This window comes from Panulirus ornatus, chromosome 3 (assembly GCF_036320965.1).
Source record: "Panulirus ornatus isolate Po-2019 chromosome 3, ASM3632096v1, whole genome shotgun sequence".
Lineage (NCBI taxonomy): Eukaryota > Metazoa > Arthropoda > Malacostraca > Decapoda > Palinuridae > Panulirus > Panulirus ornatus.
The window spans coordinates 74767791-74789353 of NC_092226.1; the positions used below are offsets into that span (position 1 = coordinate 74767791).

Below are 21563 nucleotides of genomic sequence, written 5' to 3' on the forward strand. Positions count from 1 at the left end.
TAGCAGAGGGGAAATTATGTACCTGATCTCAGGAGAAGATACAACTTGTCATATGAGCAGCAGTAGACATGAAGCAAACCATCTCAGAAAGCAATGAGAAGTTAGATGATAAACTATTGATCGGATGTGAAACTTAATTGGAGATATTGAGGAATTAGGAAGCGACGTATGCAAGGCAGTAGATCAAAGAGAGAGCACAGCACCGACACCAGATGGGATTCCAACCATCATAATGGAAGTGACACAGTTGATGACGATAAAACCCGTAATGGTATTGATGAGACCAATCCTGGACGAAAGCATGATTATGGCAGACATCCACACACTCGGCGCGTTGAGCGCTACGCGCTAAACCTATGGCAAGATCTTGTGTATGCTCGTAAGTAGACAGGTAAGTAGATAGCTCTCTCTCTCTCTCTCTCTCTCTCTCTCTCTCTCTCTCTCTCTCTCTCTCTCTCTCTCTCTCTCTCTCTCTCTCTCTCTCTCTCCAGGAACAAGTCGGATGTCGGAGAAAACGGATCCTGACTGAAGGGACAAGTTTTTTTTTTTTAGTTTTTTTTTCCCTCTCCGGTTCGTGAACGCAAGGTGGGGGGGGGGGGGGGGTCACCCTACCCTTGACGACACCCACAACGCCTTAGGTCAGCTTGGGAACCTGCTGACACCCGATACCTCCCCGCCCGGCGGCTGACACATCATACACCAGTGACTGACGCCTCGCCTGACACCACGCTCCCCGCACGCTCGTGTCATTGCTGACCACTGCGACAGATTGACTGCTTAATTGTTGACGTCTGATTCTCGGCCATGTTGGCAACCCACTTTTGGCTGACACCTCCATCCCTTCCCCGAATTGCCTTCGTACCCAGACTGACACACTACCCTACTTCACTGAAATCTCTTACCGATGCTCCACCCCAGGCTGGACCGTACCTTGTCTGACACCTTAAGGTGGATGACACCACCCCGAGTGACATCATCCTACCATGTCTGACACCTTACGTTGGTTGATACTCCACCTCAGCTGACACACAACCATCCTGACACCATTCCGTGGTTGGCACCCCACCTTGGCTGACACCCACCCGCTCCTGACTCCTCAGATCCGCTCTGTTGCAATCTTGTCTTCAACATTTTTTCTTTTTTTTTTCTACCACTGGCGGCGGACCTGGGGTCGAAGCACAGCTTCTGACTCTGTGAGGTCTGACCTGACCTGGTGTGTGCTCTGGATAGGATTACAGGTCAGTGACACGGTCTGTACGCGTGCTGGGGGCATGTCACAGGTCAGCGCCCTGACGTAGGAGACCGCTTGGGTAAGTTGAAGGTTAGTGACCTGAGTCAGTAGCCTCCAGGGGCATGTTAAAGTCGATGACCTGACTTAGGAAACTATTAGGTCTTGTTACAGGTTCAGAGGCCTGACTTGCTGGCCTCCCGACGCAGGCTGTGAGCGAGTGACCTGACTTAAGGACATGTTAGGGTTTGTTGTAAATTAACAACTTGACTGAGTGACGTGTTAGGTTAATTTGGAAATAAGGTGACCGTCTCCCAGGTGGCGGGCAGGTACATAGCGTGAGACACAAACACTGGAAGTATCCTGGGTACTTTACTTGTTACCGACTTGTTGCTGGTCGCTGTCCTAGTAATGAGGGGGATGATGCTGGGCAGTGGTCTGGTTTATGGCCGTGTCTAGGATACAGCTGGTCAATGGCTTGGTTTGTGGGCTTGCTTATGATCTTACGGGTTGGGAACTTTGATTGTGGACGACTGTAGGGCGTCTCCGTACCAGTGTTCCGACCTGTATTCTTGTTTAAGATGTTTGGGCTTAAGTTGGAAGCTTTTCTAAGATGTTGCTGTTCAGTGGCCTGGCGTATGGAAGGGGCCACGTTGGGTCCTTACCTGGTGCCTGGTCCCTTGGCAAGCTGGGGTCATTTTCCTGGTAACTGGTGTGGTTCGTTGGCGTTTTTAATTTCACCAAATAGCGGCCAGGGCTGCAGTCTTGCTGTGGAGTGTTGTGGGGTGAGGGGCCCTGGCATGTGGTCATGCTGTGGTAAGTTGTGGATGGCCTGGCTTGCAGGCTTTCTGGGGAAGCGGGGGGGACTGTTGTGGGTGGATAACTCACTTTCAGAGGATGTTAGGTACGTTGTGAGTGGCTTAGGTGAGTGGCTTTGCATGTAGGAGACATTGTGGCTATGTGTACGCCGTGGAGTTGCTGTGAGGCGGTAGTCTAGATCCTTGGGCGTGCTGGAGCTGTGTGTGTGTGTGCGTGTGTGTGTGTGTGTGTGTGTGTTGCTCGTGTGTGCGGCGGGAGCCGTAGCTTGGAGTGGGTGTTTCTCTAATGGGTGTATCAAGTACAGTGTGGGTGAGCGGCCTGGCTTGCGGGCACGCTGCAGATGTTTTGGGTCCGCGGCTATCGAGAGGCCATTTCTTGCTCTGGGGAAGGATTTTATCGGGTTGGGTCGAAGACTGGTAGACTGAGTTTCGGTTAAGATAGAGGGTCTGTTAACAGACCCGTGAGGCTAGACTCTGGGTGTGTTTGAGACTCTGACCTCAGGAGTCATGACATGACACGTGAATGTGCTAGGGTCAGTAGCCTTTAGCTCGGAGTAACCTGCCTAGTAAGACTGCTAAGGATTCAGTGGCGTATCTCGTGGGTCCTCTGGTCTGTCAGTGGCCTTGTTTTGGTCTTGTGGATGGTGTAGTGGCCTGGTTTATGGCATTGTTGATGGTTTAGTGGGCTGGTTTATAGATGAATGACATAGGTCATGGGTGTGGTGGTAGGTGAGTGGCCAGAGTTCTGCTGACAGGTTTCGTGGTACAAGAGGGGCATTTTCCCTTCTTTTCCCAGCTAGTTCCCTGAAGAGAATACAATGTTATCAGCAACATCAGTATAAACATCAGCAACATCAGTATAAACATTAGCAACATCAGTATAAACATTAGAATTACAGTGACGTGGAAAAACAGAAGTTATGGTAACGGGGACGAAAAAGTTGACTGCAGTAAAAGGGCAGTTCTGGGTCACGGAGAGACGGAGTCTGTGGCTCCCGTCGTCCCCCTCCCTCCTGCACTTGCATATAACATTACATATCATAACGCTTCATGACCTGCGGTCCCGACCACTAGACGTGGCTAGCTTCCTGAGTGCTGCAGAAACCATATGGAGATAGAAGGGACCCCTGGGGGCAGGAGCGCTACACTCATGGTCGGTCCCTCACTTTCATACAGCTTCCAAAACCTGTCACTGTTCCGTGCACCAACCCAGATATTTGCTCCACATCCTCACTCCTGCTCATGATGTAATGTTTCCGCACGTCTTTCCTACCATTTCTCTCGTCCAGTTTCCAGGTACTTCCAGTTTCCAGGTACTTCCAGTTTCCAGGTACCTCCAGTTTCCAGGTACTTCCAGTGGTTATGTAGTTCGTGTGGATTTCAAAGATCTCTTTTTTGTGTGTGTCATCATGCTGCCTCTAGGTGATGAGTGCTCACTCATTAACCACGTTACACACACACACACACACACACACACAGTTTGGGTGGAGAGAGAGAGAGAGAGAGAGAGAGAGAGAGAGAGAGAGAGAGAGAGAGAGAGAGAGAGAGAGAGAGAGAGAGAGAGTGACGGGAGAGATAATGAAGTGAAGGTGAAGGTGGTGGTGTGGCAGACCGCCGCCCTCCACGTAATGGTTTGAGTCCATCCTAGTGTGACGGTCCTGTGGTCCCGCCTCAGTGGATGTCACCTCGCCCCTTGTGGCTTCCACTGTATATATGATCGTCTTTTCACTTTACCGGTTCATGACTTCCGTCCTTATTACCCGTGACCATCAAGGATAAGTGGTCACACACACACACACACACACACACACACACACATGGGGGCCCCACGAGTGCAGAGACCTCCCTCCCCGTACTGTACAAATAGGTAATTACACATAGGTCATTACACAACTCTGCGGTGCAGTGGTTAGCATTGCGACTCACGAATTTCACGGGCCCCGGGGTCCGAGGCCCGGCCACGGTTGCTGGCTCGCAGTCATACCTACTTTTCATCATATATATATATATATATATATATATATATATATATATATATATATATATATATATATATTTTTTTTTTTTTTTTTTTTCTTTTCTTTCAAACTATTCGCCATTTCCCGCATTAGCAAGGTAGCGTTAAGAACAGAGGACTGGGCCTCTGAGGGAATATCCTCACCTGGCCCCCTTCTCTGCTCCTTTTGGAAAAAAAAAAAAAAAAATCGAAGATTTTTTTTCAACAGAAATATCCACATAACATTTTTTTTTCATATCCAAACTACATGTAATTCAGTAATGGCGCTAATTTCAATCAGATCACCTGAGGAAATATAAAGTAATGGCAGTAAACCCGAACAGTGCAGCAGAGTCATTGGTGAAATCCAAATGACTGGAGATATTGTTCGAAGAATTTAAAGAAATCTAATATATCTGTAATGAATTCTTTATCTAAAGTGGAACTTGTTCCATGTTATGAACCAGTTTAATTAAGTTCCAGGTTTAAACTTTCTTTCTTCTGAGAAGCGTAACTCAGACAAAACCCAAACTAGGTTTGTAGGTTTAATGCTATTTATTTCTTGAGATGCTGGAAAAAATGTATAAGATTTAAAGAAAATCTGATGTTGACTTTACGAGTTATGACTCAGGGTTAACCTGCAAGTGAAAGGTTGACCCCTGACGACTCCTGACGACTCTGGGTGACTCCAGAAGACTCCTGACGACTCTCGACGACTCTGGGTGACTCCTGACAACTCTGTGTGACTTCTGAAGACTCCTGACGACTCTGGGTGACTCATGATGACTCCCCACGACTCTGGGTGACTCCTGACGACTCTCGACGACTCTGGGTGACTCCTGACGACTCCCAACGACTCTGGATGACTCCTGACGACTCCTGATAACTCTCGACATCTGTGGGTGACTCCTGACGACTCTGGGCGAATCCCGGCGACTCCTGCTGACTCACGACAGTGACTACGGATGAAGGGATACTTCAATATCCACCATACTTCAAAAGATGCCACAGAAAAGTGCATCCACAAGTCTGTTCTTCCAGCAGTGGTAAAAGAGAGAAGGAGGAGGTCAGTGGCACTGTGAAGGGTGAAGAAGGCTGGTAAATATCGCCTGCGCTGAACCTTAACGGCCCAGCTGCCTGAAATTGATAGCAGACTCACTCATGCTGTGGTGCCTTGACCTTGTTTACTGAGAGAGAGAGAGAGACCCCCTCTCCCCTCCCACCACCACCACCCCACCTGCTGGACGACCCGATCTTGCATCATACAGGTGATCGTTCCAGTGGTCTTAAAATCTGGTGTGGGGCAGGGCATGTAGCCAGCCGTGGCTCGCTCCTCGTCGCATGAGTGTCTCAGGGAAGGAAGTTATTTTGTCAATAATGAGGTCGTCAACGTGTAAGAAGATATTGAACACCTCAAGATCGTACGTTGATACGTAAGGGATTCCCTTTTTCAGTCTTCGTCAGCCCTTGAGGGTCGAAGGCGTGACATGAGAATATAGGCCGTGTTCAACACCAGTCGTCTGATGTACGATAAGAGACGTTTCCTTACGATATTGTGGTCAGGACTCGTTGCCAGAGGTGTGGGAGGACACAGTGTGAACATTGAGGTCTTTCCTACATCTTGGCTCCTTGACAGAACCTGCTTTGTAATAAAGGTTGCTTGTCACCCGTCACTCCCTGAGGGTCCGTCCACAGCTCTATGGTCAACCTGTCACGCGTCACTCCCTGATTGTCTACCTCTTATGGTCAGACTGTCACGCGTCACTCCCTGATTGTCTACCTCTTATGGTCAGACTGTCACGCCTCACTCCCTGATTGTCTACCTCCCTGTGGCCATCCTGTCATTTGTCACTCCCTAATAGTCCGTCTACGGCTTTGTAGCAATCCTGTCACCCGTCATTCGTCCCAATATCCGTATATTTTCCAGTCCTGTCACTTCACTGTCAATTCTGTCATCCAGCTCGTCAACCATGAGCTTTTAACCCGTCTCTTGTGTTGCGTAGTATCATTCCTCATGTGTCGCTGTCATCTGTTACCTGTTGCGTCACTATCATCCATCATCCGATCCTGCACCAAGACTGTTACACGTCAGATTCTGCCGTTGTCTGTCGTCTGGCATCGAACCCTTGGCTTTAATAATTTTTGAGGTCACCGTCCAACCTCTCTCTCTCTCTCTCTCTCTCTCTCTCTCTCTCTCTCTCTCTCTCTCTCTCTCTCTCTCTCTCTCTCCTGCACATCTGTCCAGTTTGGGAGGTTTATTCACGTCCAGGCTTCGTACCTGTCACCTACAATATATATATATATATATATATATATATATATATATATATATATATATATATATATATATATATATATATATACATATATATATATATATATATATATATATATATATATATATATATATATATATATATATATATATATATATATATATATATATATATATGTATGATCATTAGTTTGCAGTTCTATCTTTCGCCATTCTTATTTTTGAAGCATCTAGTAACTTTCGCGGTTTAATGGCCTTCTTTGGCCTTTTTCTTCCTACATTATTCATCTTGACGTAATCCGTCCTGCCGCTGGCTCCCTCTGGCTCCCCCTACCAGCATACCTGGTCACCTCCCGCCACCCTACTGTCAATGCCTTTCACCCGCGCCCTCTCTGTACCTCTCACCCTCGCCTTCTCTGTACCTCTTACCCACGCCCTCTCTGTACCTCTCACCCGTAGCATCTGTTGCCTGTCATTTTATCAGTCTACTTATAATCCATACGGTTTTTAGCTGCCATTTACCAACGCCCTTTGGTTGCCATATGGCCACTCCCTCTCGTCGCTCCTCACCCACGCTCCACGGTAGCCTGCAACCCGTGCTACTGGCCGTGAGGAAGGCGTCAGTCTCGCCCTCTGGCCTCGGCCAGGCTCATGACTGTTTCAGATGGTCTCGTGGTGTCGCAGGTGGTCGTTCACTGACCTGGCTCACACGGGCTGGCCAATTAGCGGACGGTAACATCTCGGTGAACCAACTGGTGCACAAGACTGACGTAATTTGGGCAGTTAGTTAACTGTAATGGTGTGATTGACCAATCAACAGACGCCGCTACATCTGTGACTCATGAAGAAATTAACTGCACAGCTTCGCTAAAGATGTATGTACACGTAGGGAAGACAATGTTCACCATTGTGGTAAAAACAATGTACATTGTTTATATATGTTTGTATACGTTGTCTTCCTCTCTGTATGTGCTTATATGTGTGCAGTATGTACAGTCACAGTAAGTCCTGGGACACACTTGATCGAAACTGTTCCGAACCCTCTAACTCGATAGGTAGAGACAGAGGGGGGGTCGTTACAGTTAGGACCAGATGTGTTCCGAGACTTCTTATTCTCAACTGTACTTTCCGACTGCGACGTGTGTGTGTGTGTGTGTGTGTGTGTGTGTGTGTGTGTGTGTGTGTGTTGGGTAGTAACCCCTGACTGGCCTCTCCCTCCTGCAGCCAGTTATCGTGAAGGGCGGGTGGACTTGTCTTCTGCAGCTGCCGCCCTACCCGTGTAGTGGAGGCTGCAGGTGGCATCGTGTGATCCTTGGTACCCGACCTACTGTGTCTCTCCCTCCCTCAGCAGCCACAACTGTCTGGGCCGAGCGTTCCTCTTGTCTCCACCAGCTTGCCGCTCTCATTCCCCACATCGCGTTATTCCAACACACACACACACACACACACACACACACACACACACACACACACACACACACACACACACAGTCTCCCTCGCATTATTACATAACGTTCTTCTCCTTCCATGTGTCAGTATCAGGTCCAGGCAATACTCTATGATCGTCCGTACAGACCCTGCTACACCAAACAACCTTCCTCATTCCTCCGAAACGACCCATCTTTTTCTCCACTCAACCTATCTCACCCAAATTAACTGTTTCATCCTATATGTTGTATCTTTTCTTTCCCCCAAAAATGTATATTTTTTTCCACGCTGCCACTTCCCTCCCTCACGCAGCTCGTCTCGTTACTCTCACAGCCTCCACAGTTCCCCTCCATATACCCACATCATTCCGCCAGACTGCTCCCTCACATTCCTCACACAGCTTCTCTTCATTCTTCTGCACAGCCATTCATGATCTCACCAAGAATTGCACATTTCCCATACAACCCTTCCACGTTCTCCAAGGACCCCATTTCATCTTAACAGTCCTCATTATCTACTGACAGAGTCCTTGTCATATCCCAAACAGTCCCTTTTTTATCCCCATCATCATCTTTCATCTTCCGACACAGTCCATGATCCCATATCGTCTCTCTCTTATCCTTCTTTCAACGCCCAGCATTTGTGACATATGGCCCACGCAGCCCCAACTCGTCCACCTGAACATCCTCTCCTGTTCCCCCACACAGTCATTCTTACCTCTACCCGTCAGCATCCTACTCACCCGTCGCACGCTGCCAAGGATCATCCGGATAAGGAGGACCTGTTCCCTCCTACAGCGCCGTGGAGTGTGCACCACGGATTTGACTGCGAAACATCATATTGCAATCTATTACTGCATTACTCGAGCGTTGTATCCCGTGTATTACTGTATTACTAGATCGTTGTATCCCGTGTATTACTGTATTACTCGATCGTTGTATCCCGTGTATTACTGTATTATTCGATCTTTGTATCCCGTGTATTACTGTATTACTCGATCGTTGTATCCCGTGTATTACTGTATTATTCGATCTTTGTATCCCGTGTATTACTGTATTACTCGATCGTTGTATCTTGTGTATTACTGTGTCACTGTATCCTCATTATGTTACCTGCCTGCTAGATGTTGCTCAACTCTCTCTCTCTCCCTCTCTCTGCCGCAGGTGGTGGGTGAAGGGGCGCAGACGGTGGGGCAGGCGCTGCGACCCGTGGCCCAGGAGCTGCGGTTGGTCACCTTCGCCCTGGCCTTGGCCGACTCCCACGCCGAGGTCGACCTTGACGCCCCAGCACACCTCCTCGACGGGGACACCATCCTCCTCCACGATGCCATTGACTCCTTCGACCCCAGTATTGGTAAGTGGTGACGGGAGGTAGTTTTGTTGGCCCGTAGCTGAGAGGAACGGTAGGTGTTGAGAGGAATAGCAGGTGTTGAGAGGAATGGTAGGTGTTGCGAGGAATGGCAGGTGTTGAGAGGAATGGTAGGTGTTGAGAGGAATGATAGGTGTTGCGAGGAATGGCAGGTGTTGAGAGGAATGGTAGGTGTTGAGAGGAATGGTAGGTGTTGAGAGGAATGGCAGGTGTTGTGAGGAATGGCAGGTGTTGTGAGGAACGGTAGGTGTTTCAGAAACAAGTTCTTGGGAGAAACTGGTCGTGTGTGGAGGTTGTAGTGGTAACTGTAGGGAGATGTTGCAAGACGTTGTTGTGTTGGTGGTTATAAGACAATTAATGATTGTGTTGCTTTTGGATTGGTTTGTTGACAGAGGCAACACATTTCACAGGTTGACAATGCTGAGTTTATAATGTTGGTCGAAACATCTTACAGAAATGACACATTTTTTTGGCAGAGAAGGCGTCAGATCAGGGTGTATATATATGAATATGAAAGGCTATGCATAGTTGTAGAGGTTAGAGATTTTGACATATTACTGCTTTATATTTTCTTCCGTTGGAGGCTCGAGTCGTGGACTGAAGTCCACATCAAGGCCGGGAACTTAATGAAATACAGAGGTTTATAAAAGGAGGGTAAAGTAAAGAGACAAGGGAAAGTATCAACGAATTCCGGAGGAAGTGAAAAACCTGTCTTTCAAGATGTGTCAGGTCATAGTTACTGGGAAGGACATAAGAAGGTAGACTTCCAAAGCTTCGAGGTGTAAGGAAAGAAATAGTCATCAAAACGGCCCACCCTTGAGTTACCAACGGCCATACTGCAATCATGTGACGCAGCAGCTTGCCAGTATTGCGTGGTCTAGCAAGTGGTGGGGGCACACAGGCAGCCAGCTCACGGGAGCAAAGACCAAACTATGGAACTAGAGCAACTTTAAGGAAGTTCTGTAGGGAAAGAGCTCTTAGGGAGGTTAACAGTTCCTTATGATCTTGAGTGAATTTCATGTAAGACTCCCGTGTGTTAACCTAGTTCCATCCTGTCACCTACACATTTTACTGGAATGGATTTTCGTCCACGATAGAAAGTTCATGATATTCTGAAACACGTAGTAAATATACGAATTGCTTTTAGTAAGATTTTTAGAATATATATATATATATATATATATATATATATATATATATATATATATATATATATATATATATATATATATATATATATATATGATGGGTCTTTTTATGAAATTCTTCAACATCTGGAGAACCTTTGTATCAAATACTAGACTTAAATAATTTACAAATATGCTTTACATTTCTTTCGCTTGTTCCCTTGTTCGGAAGATCTTGTTAAAAACTGAAGTGGATGCTTCATGTTCGCTTGCCGTCAGGTATAAGTGCAACATGAATGCAAAAACCTGATACGGAGGGTTAACTTAACGAGAGGTAAATACCCTTAGCCTGAGGATGAATCCCCCAGGGAGGGCGGTGTCTTACCGAGATGATGTGCGCGCCTTCGTATCGCATCACATCCGGGTCTACATTGAGGCTGGAGTGTATTTATGTCCGGTGTCCGAACCATCCCTTCCTGGTTAGGTGTTCGCCATCATCTAGCTTCTTATGCATTATTGTATAAATCATTAGTTTTTCTGCGGGCCGCCCTTGAAACAAGCTTGCATCACTCACAAAACTCTTTTTCTATACACCCTTATCTTCACTACATCCTTATCTTCACTACGCCCTTATCTTCACAACATCCTATCACCTTAACATCATCACTTCAAAAGTAGGGAGAAGCAAATAGAGGACTAATCCTCGAGAGCTCAGTTGCTTATTCCTGGCGCTGCCTCGCTAATGCGAGAAACAACAGTTACGTAAGAAAAATTGTTGCAGGTATATGAGGTGGGATTAATATGATTCCAGCCATTTTGCCGGCGAAGAACCATTTTCTCTTCAACAAATACGTAATGGAATAAGAAAATAAAAATCAATATTGACGACACTCAACGACTCCAACAAGCATCTATGTTCATTCTGGAAAGACGACTCCCAAGGCTTGTAAAGTGGAAGACTCATTTGTTAGCGAGACAACTTAAGATCACGTGAGAGCCACAGAGCGTATGGCGCGGCGGGAAATGAACGCCCAACACAAACCTATCTCTCTCTCTCTCTCTCTCTCTCTCTCTCCTGGAGGAATGTTTCGGTTACTTCTGTGACAAACAGCCAGTGTTCACGGGGCGGGCAGTTCACATCAATACTCCCAGGCCAGGGCGTTCTCTCTGTCTGTCTGTCTCTCTTGTGCTAGACCTCGTCTGTCTCGTCTGTGCTGTGGTCTTTCCTGATCTTTGTTGTCTGTGCTGTGGTCTTTTCTGGTCTTTCTCGTCTGTTTTGAGGCTCCTTCTGGTCTTTTGTTGTCTTTGCTTTGGTCTTTCCTGATCTTTGTTGTCTGTTTTCAGGTTCTTACTGGTCTTTCTTGCCCTTGCTGTGGTCTTTCCTGGTCTTTGTTTTCTGTGAAGGACGACAGAATGACACTTGGGTATGATGGCCTAGCCTGTGACCTGACCTTTAAGGATCGTAACGTTGTGTTCAAGGGTCGAGCTGTTACTCAAGATTGTTGCCAAAAACTCAAAATATCATCACTGATGACTTTATAACCGGACACTCTAGACACCATCATTAATGAATGTGACCAGACACTGAAAACACCAACATTGATACCACTGAAAAATATCGTCGATGATTTCTATTTGACAATCAAAAACACCGTCGTTGATGATTGTGACCTGGCAATCAAAAGTACTACTGTCGATGATAGCTGCCACACAATCGAAACATTGAACAGGGAACAGTTGATGGTTGTAATGATCCCATTCCTTGTTAGCTTTTTCCCTCCGGAAGAGAAACGCTATTATTAGCGGCTTCCTATTGCAACTGTGATCATTTATTGGCCTCAATCAGGGGTTTCTGGGGTAGCGGTCCACTGCCGTGAAAACTATGGATCTCGTGTGAAAGAAACGTAAACGGAGGAGTCTCTTGGATGTGAACTTGATGAGGTGGGTGAAGCTGACGATGGGATGTCTTGATCATCACTTGGCGGAGGCGAGGATGAAGCTTTTGTAGAGGTTGTACTCTTCGTCTGTCAGTGACTTCCAGTCTGTAATTAGCTCTCTGTATGTCAGGTGTTTTCGATTTGAAGGTACTAAATAATGATGATTTTTATCATTTTATATCGAAATGACCAACATGGCACGAGACAGACTTGTCCCCATTCATGGCCATCCGGGGTAGAGGAAAATAATGTACGAAGAAGAGTGAAGAAAGTAATTTAGAATATTGTTAGGTGCCTTAATGGACCTGTTTCTTAAAGGGAGAAATGTTATGGAAAGGGAAGAGTGTTCCTTAGCTTCGCTGTTGGGAGGAGGAAGGAAATATCGTAAGGGTCGATCCTCGTGTTATGTATTTGGAAAATGTAATTACGTAGCGCAGTAGAACTGTTCAGAAGGACGGTGTTGAGAATGGAAAACCCTTAGGGACATTACTGGTGGCGGTGGTGAAGCGTCAGGACACGAAAAGCCACATCCTCTACGTCCATCGTGAACCGATCTATCGGCCTTGTGGACCCCCTCAGACGTATTCTGTATCACTGGCTACTCACGTATAGTAGCCGGGCGACTGTAAGGGTCTGGGTTCCGTTACGCTGTGTGAGACTTGGTGGTGGTGGTGTGTGTGTGTGTGTGTGTGTGTGTGTGTGTGTGTGTGTGTGTGTGTTGAGGGAGATGGTCTGGTGATCTGTGTTGGTGGTGGGCTGGTGGTATGTTTTGAGGGGTTGGTGATGTGAGTTTAGGAGTTGATGGTGTTATGGAAGGGACTAATGACGTTATGTGGGACTGGATGATGGTGGTGGCAGTGATGGTAATGCAGGTAGTAGCGGTAGTGGTGGTGGTGGTAGATTAGTGGGACTGGTGGACCCCGGCGGTCCCGGCGTCACGGGAAGGCAGCAGCAGCAGCAGCAGGTGAGCCGGCGGAAGACTGGAGGAGGTTGTCAGAGGCGTGAATGAGGACGTTGACTCCCCTGCCTGGGCCCGCCTCGCCTCGCCTCCGTGTCACTCCCGTCCACTGTCCTCCTCCTCTAGCTTCCTCTGTGTGTGTATGTGTCTATTCATCTTCTCGTACCTACGGGGAGACAGAGTTCGACTCTCGTATGGCCCCCACAACTCAAAACCTCTCATTTCTCACATACACGTATTAAAACTTTCCAGCAACAAGTACCGCAAGTTCGTCTTGTTCGTACACAGCTTAATTACTCTACAAGTTTATTCCAACATTTTTCTTGACGCTTCTGTTGCATAGCAGAAGGTCCTCTGGTTGTTCTGTTCCCTGCACTTCGGAGAAGCGTTCGATATTCGTATCTTCGAATCCAGCGAGGAACTTGGAACCTGTAATCATGTCCTTGTCCAATTACGTGGGTCTAGATGGTTGCTGTTTTTTTCCCCCAGTAGCTGAGCGCCCTTACTTCAGGCAGTCTTAGCATACGTTTTATAGACTATAATACCGTGTACATAGACAAGAATTTTTTCCACTCTCTGTTAAAGAGTAAAAGACCTGCTCCTGTGTGGAGCGCACCCCTGAAGATGTAGGAACAGTCTGTTGGGAAAAATATGGTTATGTATGGGTTAGGGTTCGTCGCTCAGTGATTGACTTTCATAACCAAATTTGTGGCTCAGGTTAGGTTGTCTGGATTAAGCTGAGTCCCGTCTGTAAGCTTTATATATATTGCTCATCAAACATTATCTTTGGAATGGAAGTAATTTTAACACCAAATTATCTATGACCTTCCTCCTTTACAACTCAAGAAGTTGTGGATTTCTAGTACCCGACCTGGTATTATAGAGACGCCTGAGATCCTTTCACAAGCTGATGCTTGTACTTTACTCATGAAGGATGATAGCCACACCCAGGCTCTGACTGTGCACTGTGCCCCCATTTTGCTCACTGTAAGTCGCTTAGAGTTTCACTAACCATGTATTATGAAGGTTAAGTCTCACTGATGGTCGTCGCTATCCTGGACTCATCACATAAGGTTAGTATCATCCACAAACATATCTGGAGATGTGTCATGTTCCTTTGGGAAGCAATGCAGGTCGACCACCAGGAACACCAGTGGGCTCAAGACAATCCCCTGGTGTACACCATTAGGGTGGAATGTCACCTCTGACGTGACTCGTCTCTCCCCCTCACTTTAGGGACCGTCTGATCCGTCGATAGTATTCTCTTCTTAATCCTCTATGGAAGTCCATTTTTTTTTTACCATCCTCCATTTAAGGGACAGCGTCAGATGCCCTGTGGCTGTCGAGAACATCACAGTCCACCAACCGCTTCGTTTGATTTTTTTTTGTGGACAAGGTGCTCATAGTATGGAACAAGTCCGGAGATTCCTTTGTGGATGACTTCCTCCCTCTAGGCCCCATGTGTATCCGTGTGTGTCCCTCTGTCTGCGAATGTTTGCTCTCGTATATACGTGTGTGTGTGTGTGTGTGTGTGTGTGTGTGTGTGTGTGTGTTACGGGGAGAGACTTGTATATATGTATCATGTCTTTATTCCTACGTATGTGTACACACACACACACACACACACACACACACACACACACACACACACACACACACACACACTCCCTAACCTAAGCTAAGTACCCATTTATCGCCCAGCCCCGAGGGCAGATGAACACCTGGCTTGGGTGTAGGCCGACTGCCACGCCCAGGATTCAAACCCACGCGGCTCCTACCCCAGGCTGATCCTTGATGACTCATGGTCAGTAACGCCAGCCACTACACCACAGAGGCCCGTGTGTGTGTGTGTGTGTGTGTGTGTGTGTGTGTGTGTGTGTGTGTGTGTGTGTGTGTAGGTGTGGGCAAGCTCCCTGGAGCGGAGCTGAGGAGTCCAGCGTCCCCTTAGGAACATAAGCAAAGCAACTTCTTCATTTTTGATAGATGCGAACCACACTCCTCTGACGAACTTGAAGAAGAGAGAGGAGTAAGTAAACACGTGGTGTCACGTCCAGGTATTTAATACTCAGATCGGTAACTCCAGATGGTAGAGTGTCACACACACACACACACACACACACACACACACACACACACACACAGAGTCGTGTGAGGGACGTGTAAGTGTAAACCATAATATGTATTAAGCTGAAGTTTAAACTTTATGCTTAATGCTTCTTGTGTTCTGATACTCGTTGTGATGATGAGGGTCCCTCATCATTCGTTGTCTCATGTAACCGTGTATTCCCATTATACTGTAAACTTTCTTTCATTTTCCAAACATTAACGTCATCCACAGGCCGTTTTCAGTGTCTTTATTTACAGGATGTTTCGGCCTCTCACCACCAGAGTGCCTCAGGCCCGTAATTCTTTGTGAAAGTTCGAGTGATGTCACTTGTGGATGAGATGTCAAAGTGATGTCTGCCAGTGACATCATGTATGGGACAGCGTGTGTGAGTTGTCTTGGTGATGTCTGCCAGTGACTGACGTCGTATATGTGTGAGATGTCTTAGTGATGTCTAGCAGTGACGTCACGTGTGGACGTGAGGGTGTTGAATGTCTTCCACTGATGTCAGCAAAAGTTACCTTTGGCGAGACTGTATCAATGGGAGAGCAATCTTGTCACAAAGCTTTTTATTTTAATGGCGTTCACATTTCCCTGCTGCTGGAAGCAGCGCATCGTTGGGCTGCAGAAGGACTCCTCTGGAAGGAGATCTTGGGGTAACGCCATGACTCTTCCTTAGAAATTGGCTCTGTGGTCATTACAGATAGACAGATCGGCCATTAATCCGTGTTATCCACGCTCTGAAATCGTACATGTTTTTTGTTGTATTCGTTAAACAGAACTGTGTGCGTTTAGATAAACGTGTATGCGGATGAGCATTCCCGTGTGTGCTCACGCATGTTTAGACAGTCATGCGTCTGCCTCTGTGTAATCAGAGGCGAGAAAAATCATTTGATTTCTGCATGCAAATGTGGAAGTGGCAGACTCGGTGCCAGGGTTGGCCTTGAGTCAGCATAGGTAGAAGGCAGTGAGGAACCTTGTCCACGTACGCTGACGGAGTTTGTCTCTGAGTGTGTCTGGAAACTCGAAGGTCTGGAAACTCAAAGGTCTGGAAACTCGAAGATAATGTGCCTCCTTGTGACTTGCTCACAACCTATAACGTTTTTGTAGCAGTTTGTTGATGATGATGTCGACACTGAACTGTTCGTCGACAAATACGAAGATAGAATAACCAGGGAACATGAGATGAAATGAAGCAAGGAACTTGTTGGAAATATAATCATCTGTTATAATTCCTTATGAGAGTGGTACACGCGTGTCATAATAACGAGGTAACAACAGCTCCAGTAGATGATTCAATAGCTCGAGAAAGATACTTGAGATGGTTCCTCCTTGAGGCTGTGGTGCATCTTAGAGACGTTGAGGTAGTTGATGATGCGGTCTCCTGGTCTGATGAGGCTCCGTGGTTCCCACTGCCTCTGTGAGAACCTCTTCCCATTTGTCGTAGGTTTGGTGACAGTGTGGTGGCTGGGGCAACGTGTGCCCTGGTCGGTCCAGGTAGCGCTTGTACCACGCTACCTCCTCCCTGACATTTTACCGCTGTACGTGTTATAGAACACACAGGTTGCGAACATCATGTGGCCGATGTCCAGTTCGTAATATCTGTACATAGTCGGTGCTTGTTTGTTTAAATGCATGTTATACTGGTGAACGGTGGTTGGTATGTGTTCCTGGTGTGTGTCTGTCGTGGCTACTCCTTCACGTAGGTTATCTTTTATGCATGTGTCGTTCGTCGTTCGTCGTAGTGTCGTGTGTGGATGTACATGTGTCACTGTTTGGTACGCCAGTGTATCTGTCTTGAGTACGAGTGTTTGTGTTTACGTGTGTATGTTTTAGTGGGCTAATGTGTTGTGATGCGGGTGACCCAAGAGAGGGTGGAAGCGTTGAAGATGGACGTCCATCTCTCACATGAAGAATTAAGAAAAAGCAAAACCTACCTCAACAGAGACATTGTAGACGATCTGATCCTAATCAGACAGCGCTCACTGTATAGATGGCAAAACCCAATAGGTAACATGACCAAATAGATGACACAAACCAATAGATAACATAACCCAATAGATAACACAACCCAATAGTTAACACAACCCAATTGATGACACAAACCAATAGATAACACAGCCCAATAGATAACACAACCAAATAGTTAACACAACCCAATTGATGACACAAACCAATAGATAACATAACCCAATAGATAACACAACCCAATAGTTAACACAACCCAATAGTTAACACAACCCAATAGTTAACACAACCCAATTGATGACACAAACCAATAGATAACATAACCCAATAGATAACACAACCCAATAGTTAACACAACCCAATAGTTAACACAACCCAATAGTTAACACAACCCAATAGTTAACACAACCCAATAGTTAACACAACCCAATAGTTAACACAACCCAATAGTTAACACAACCCAATAGTTAACACAACCCAATAGTTAACACAACCCAATAGTTAACACAACCCAATAGTTAACACAACCCAATTGATGACACAAACCAATAGATAACACAACCCAATAGTTAACACAACCCAATTGATGACACAAACCAATAGATAACATAACCCAATAGATAACACAACCCAATAGTTAACACAACCCAATTGATGACACAAACCAATAGATAACATAACCCAATAGATAACACAACCCAATAGTTAACACAACCCAATTGATGACACAAACCAATAGATAACATAACCCAATAGATAACACAACCCAATAGTTAACACAACCCAATTGATGACACAAACCAATAGATAACATAACCCAATAGATAACACAACCCAATAGTTAACACAACCCAATAGTTAACACAACCCAATAGTTAACACAACCCAATTGATGACACAAACCAATAGATAACATAACCCAATAGATAACACAACCCAATAGTTAACACAACCCAATAGTTAACACAACCCAATTGATGACACAAACCAATAGATAACATAACCCAATAGATAACACAGCCCAATAGATAACACAACCCAATAGTTAACACAACCCAATAGTTAACACAACCCAATAGTTAACACAACCCAATTGATGACACAAACCAATAGATAACATAACCCAATAGATAACACAACCCAATAGTTAACACAACCCAATTGATGACACAAACCAATAGATAACATAACCCAATAGATAACACAACCCAATAGTTAACACAACCCAATAGTTAACACAACCCAATAGTTAACACAACCCAATTGATGACACAAACCAATAGATAACATAACCCAATAGATAACACAGCCCAATAGATAACACAACCCAATAGTTAACACAACCCAATTGATGACACAAACCAATAGATAACATAACCCAATAGATAACACAACCCAATAGTTAACACAACCCAATAGTTAACACAACCCAATAGTTAACACAACCCAATAGTTAACACAACCCAATAGTTAACACAACCCAATAGTTAACACAACCCAATAGTTAACACAACCCAATAGTTAACACAACCCAATAGTTAACACAACCCAATAGTTAACACAACCCAATAGTTAACACAACCCAATAGTTAACACAACCCAATAGTTAACACAACCCAATAGTTAACACAACCCAATAGTTAACACAACCCAATAGTTAACACAACCCAATAGTTAACACAACCCAATAGTTAACACAACCCAATAGTTAACACAACCCAATTGATGACACAAACCAATAGATAACATAACCCAATAGATAACACAACCCAATAGTTAACACAACCCAATAGTTAACACAACCCAATAGTTAACACAACCCAATAGTTAACACAACCCAATTGATGACACAAACCAATAGATAACATAACCCAATAGATAACACAACCCAATAGTTAACACAACCCAATTGATGACACAAACCAATAGATAACACAACCCAATAGTTAACACAACCCAATAGTTAACACAACCCAATTGATGACACAAACCAATAGATAACATAACCCAATAGATAACACAACCCAATAGTTAACACAACCCAATAGTTAACACAACCCAATAGTTAACACAACCCAATAGTTAACACAACCCAATAGTTAACACAACCCAATAGTTAACACAACCCAATTGATGACACAAACCAATAGATAACATAACCCAATAGATAACACAACCCAATAGTTAACACAACCCAATTGATGACACAAACCAATAGATAACATAACCCAATAGATAACACAACCCAATAGTTAACACAACCCAATTGATGACACAAACCAATAGATAACATAACCCAATAGATAACACAACCCAATAGTTAACACAACCCAATAGTTAACACAACCCAATTGATGACACAAACCAATAGATAACATAACCCAATAGATAACACAACCCAATAGTTAACACAACCCAATTGATGACACAAACCAATAGATAACATAACCCAATAGATAACACAACCCAATAGTTAACACAACCCAATAGTTAACACAACCCAATAGTTAACACAACCCAATAGTTAACACAACCCAATAGTTAACACAACCCAATTGATGACACAAACCAATAGATAACATAACCCAATAGATAACACAACCCAATAGTTAACACAACCCAATAGTTAACACAACCCAATTGATGACACAAACCAATAGATAACATAACCCAATAGATAACACAACCCAATAGTTAACACAACCCAATAGTTAACACAACCCAATTGATGACACAAACCAATAGATAACATAACCCAATAGATAACACAACCCAATAGTTAACACAACCCAATAGTTAACACAACCCAATAGTTAACACAACCCAATTGATGACACAAACCAATAGATAACATAACCCAATAGATAACACAACCCAATAGTTAACACAACCCAATAGTTAACACAACCCAATTGATGACACAAACCAATAGATAACATAACCCAATAGATAACACAACCCAATAGTTAACACAACCCAATTGATGACACAAACCAATAGATAACATAACCCAATAGATAACACAACCCAATAGTTAACACAACCCAATTGATGACACAAACCAATAGATAACACAACCCAATAGTTAACACAACCCAATTGATGACACAAACCAATAGATAACATAACCCAATAGATAACACAACCCAATAGTTAACACAACCCAATAGTTAACACAACCCAATAGTTAACACAACCCAATAGTTAACACAACCCAATAGTTAACACAACCCAATAGTTAACACAACCCAATAGTTAACACAACCCAATAGTTAACACAACCCAATAGTTAACACAACCCAATAGTTAACACAACCCAATAGTTAACACAACCCAATTGATGACACAAACCAATAGATAACATAACCCAATAGATAACACAACCCAATAGTTAACACAACCCAATAGTTAACACAACCCAATAGTTAACACAACCCAATAGTTAACACAACCCAATAGTTAACACAACCCAATAGTTAACACAACCCAATTGATGACACAAACCAATAGATAACATAACCCAATAGATAACACAACCCAATAGTTAACACAACCCAATAGTTAACACAACCCAATAGTTAACACAACCCAATAGTTAACACAACCCAATAGTTAACACAACCCAATAGTTAACACAACCCAATAGTTAACACAACCCAATAGTTAACACAACCCAATAGTTAACACAACCCAATTGATGACACAAACCAATAGATAACATAACCCAATAGATAACACAACCGGCTTGTAATAGTGCTCTCAGGTGTAGCAGGTGGGGGGGGAGGGGATTTTAATGGCCGCAGGTGTAACGAGTAAGGACGCTCATAGTGTTCTTAAGTGTGTCAAGCAGGGAGACTGAGAGTGCCCTTCTGTTTGACATGTTTGGGAGCTTATATTGCTCTGGGGTGAAACGAGAAAAGAGGTTTGTAGTGTTTTCACGTGTAATAGATAGGTAGGTTTATAAAGCTCTCCCGTATAACAAGAAGGAAGGCTTATAATTCTCTCCTATATAACAAGAAGGAAGGCTTATAATTCTCTCCTATATAACAAGAAGGAAGGCTTATAATTCTCTCCTATATAACAAGAAGGAAGGCTTATAATTCTCTCCTATATAACAAGAAGAATAGCTTTTTTCTTCGTCACTCTAAGAATCTCGTTTTCATCTGTTGTTTTTCAAAAGCAGGTTCATGACTGTGGACTCTGGCGTCCTCCAGGGGTGCTCCAGTATGGATGGGAGGGATATATTGAGTTTTATATCAGAGCTCAAGTAACGTTCACAAGGGCAGCCAGTAACTGTGTTCCCAGCTCCACTGTGGCAAAGCTTATATCATGTTTCAATAGACCTTTTGTAGGGA

The 21563-nt window shown here is 44.7% G+C and overlaps 1 protein-coding gene across 1 annotated transcript in view; it reads left to right on the plus strand.

The window, feature by feature from the left end:
• Positions 1 to 21563, plus strand: part of LOC139763875 (uncharacterized) — a 614186-nt gene that overhangs the window by 53502 nt on the left and 539121 nt on the right. Inside the window, 1 exon segment of the mRNA XM_071690265.1 lies at positions 8910 to 9099. Coding sequence (XP_071546366.1) covers positions 8910 to 9099 — 190 coding nt within the window.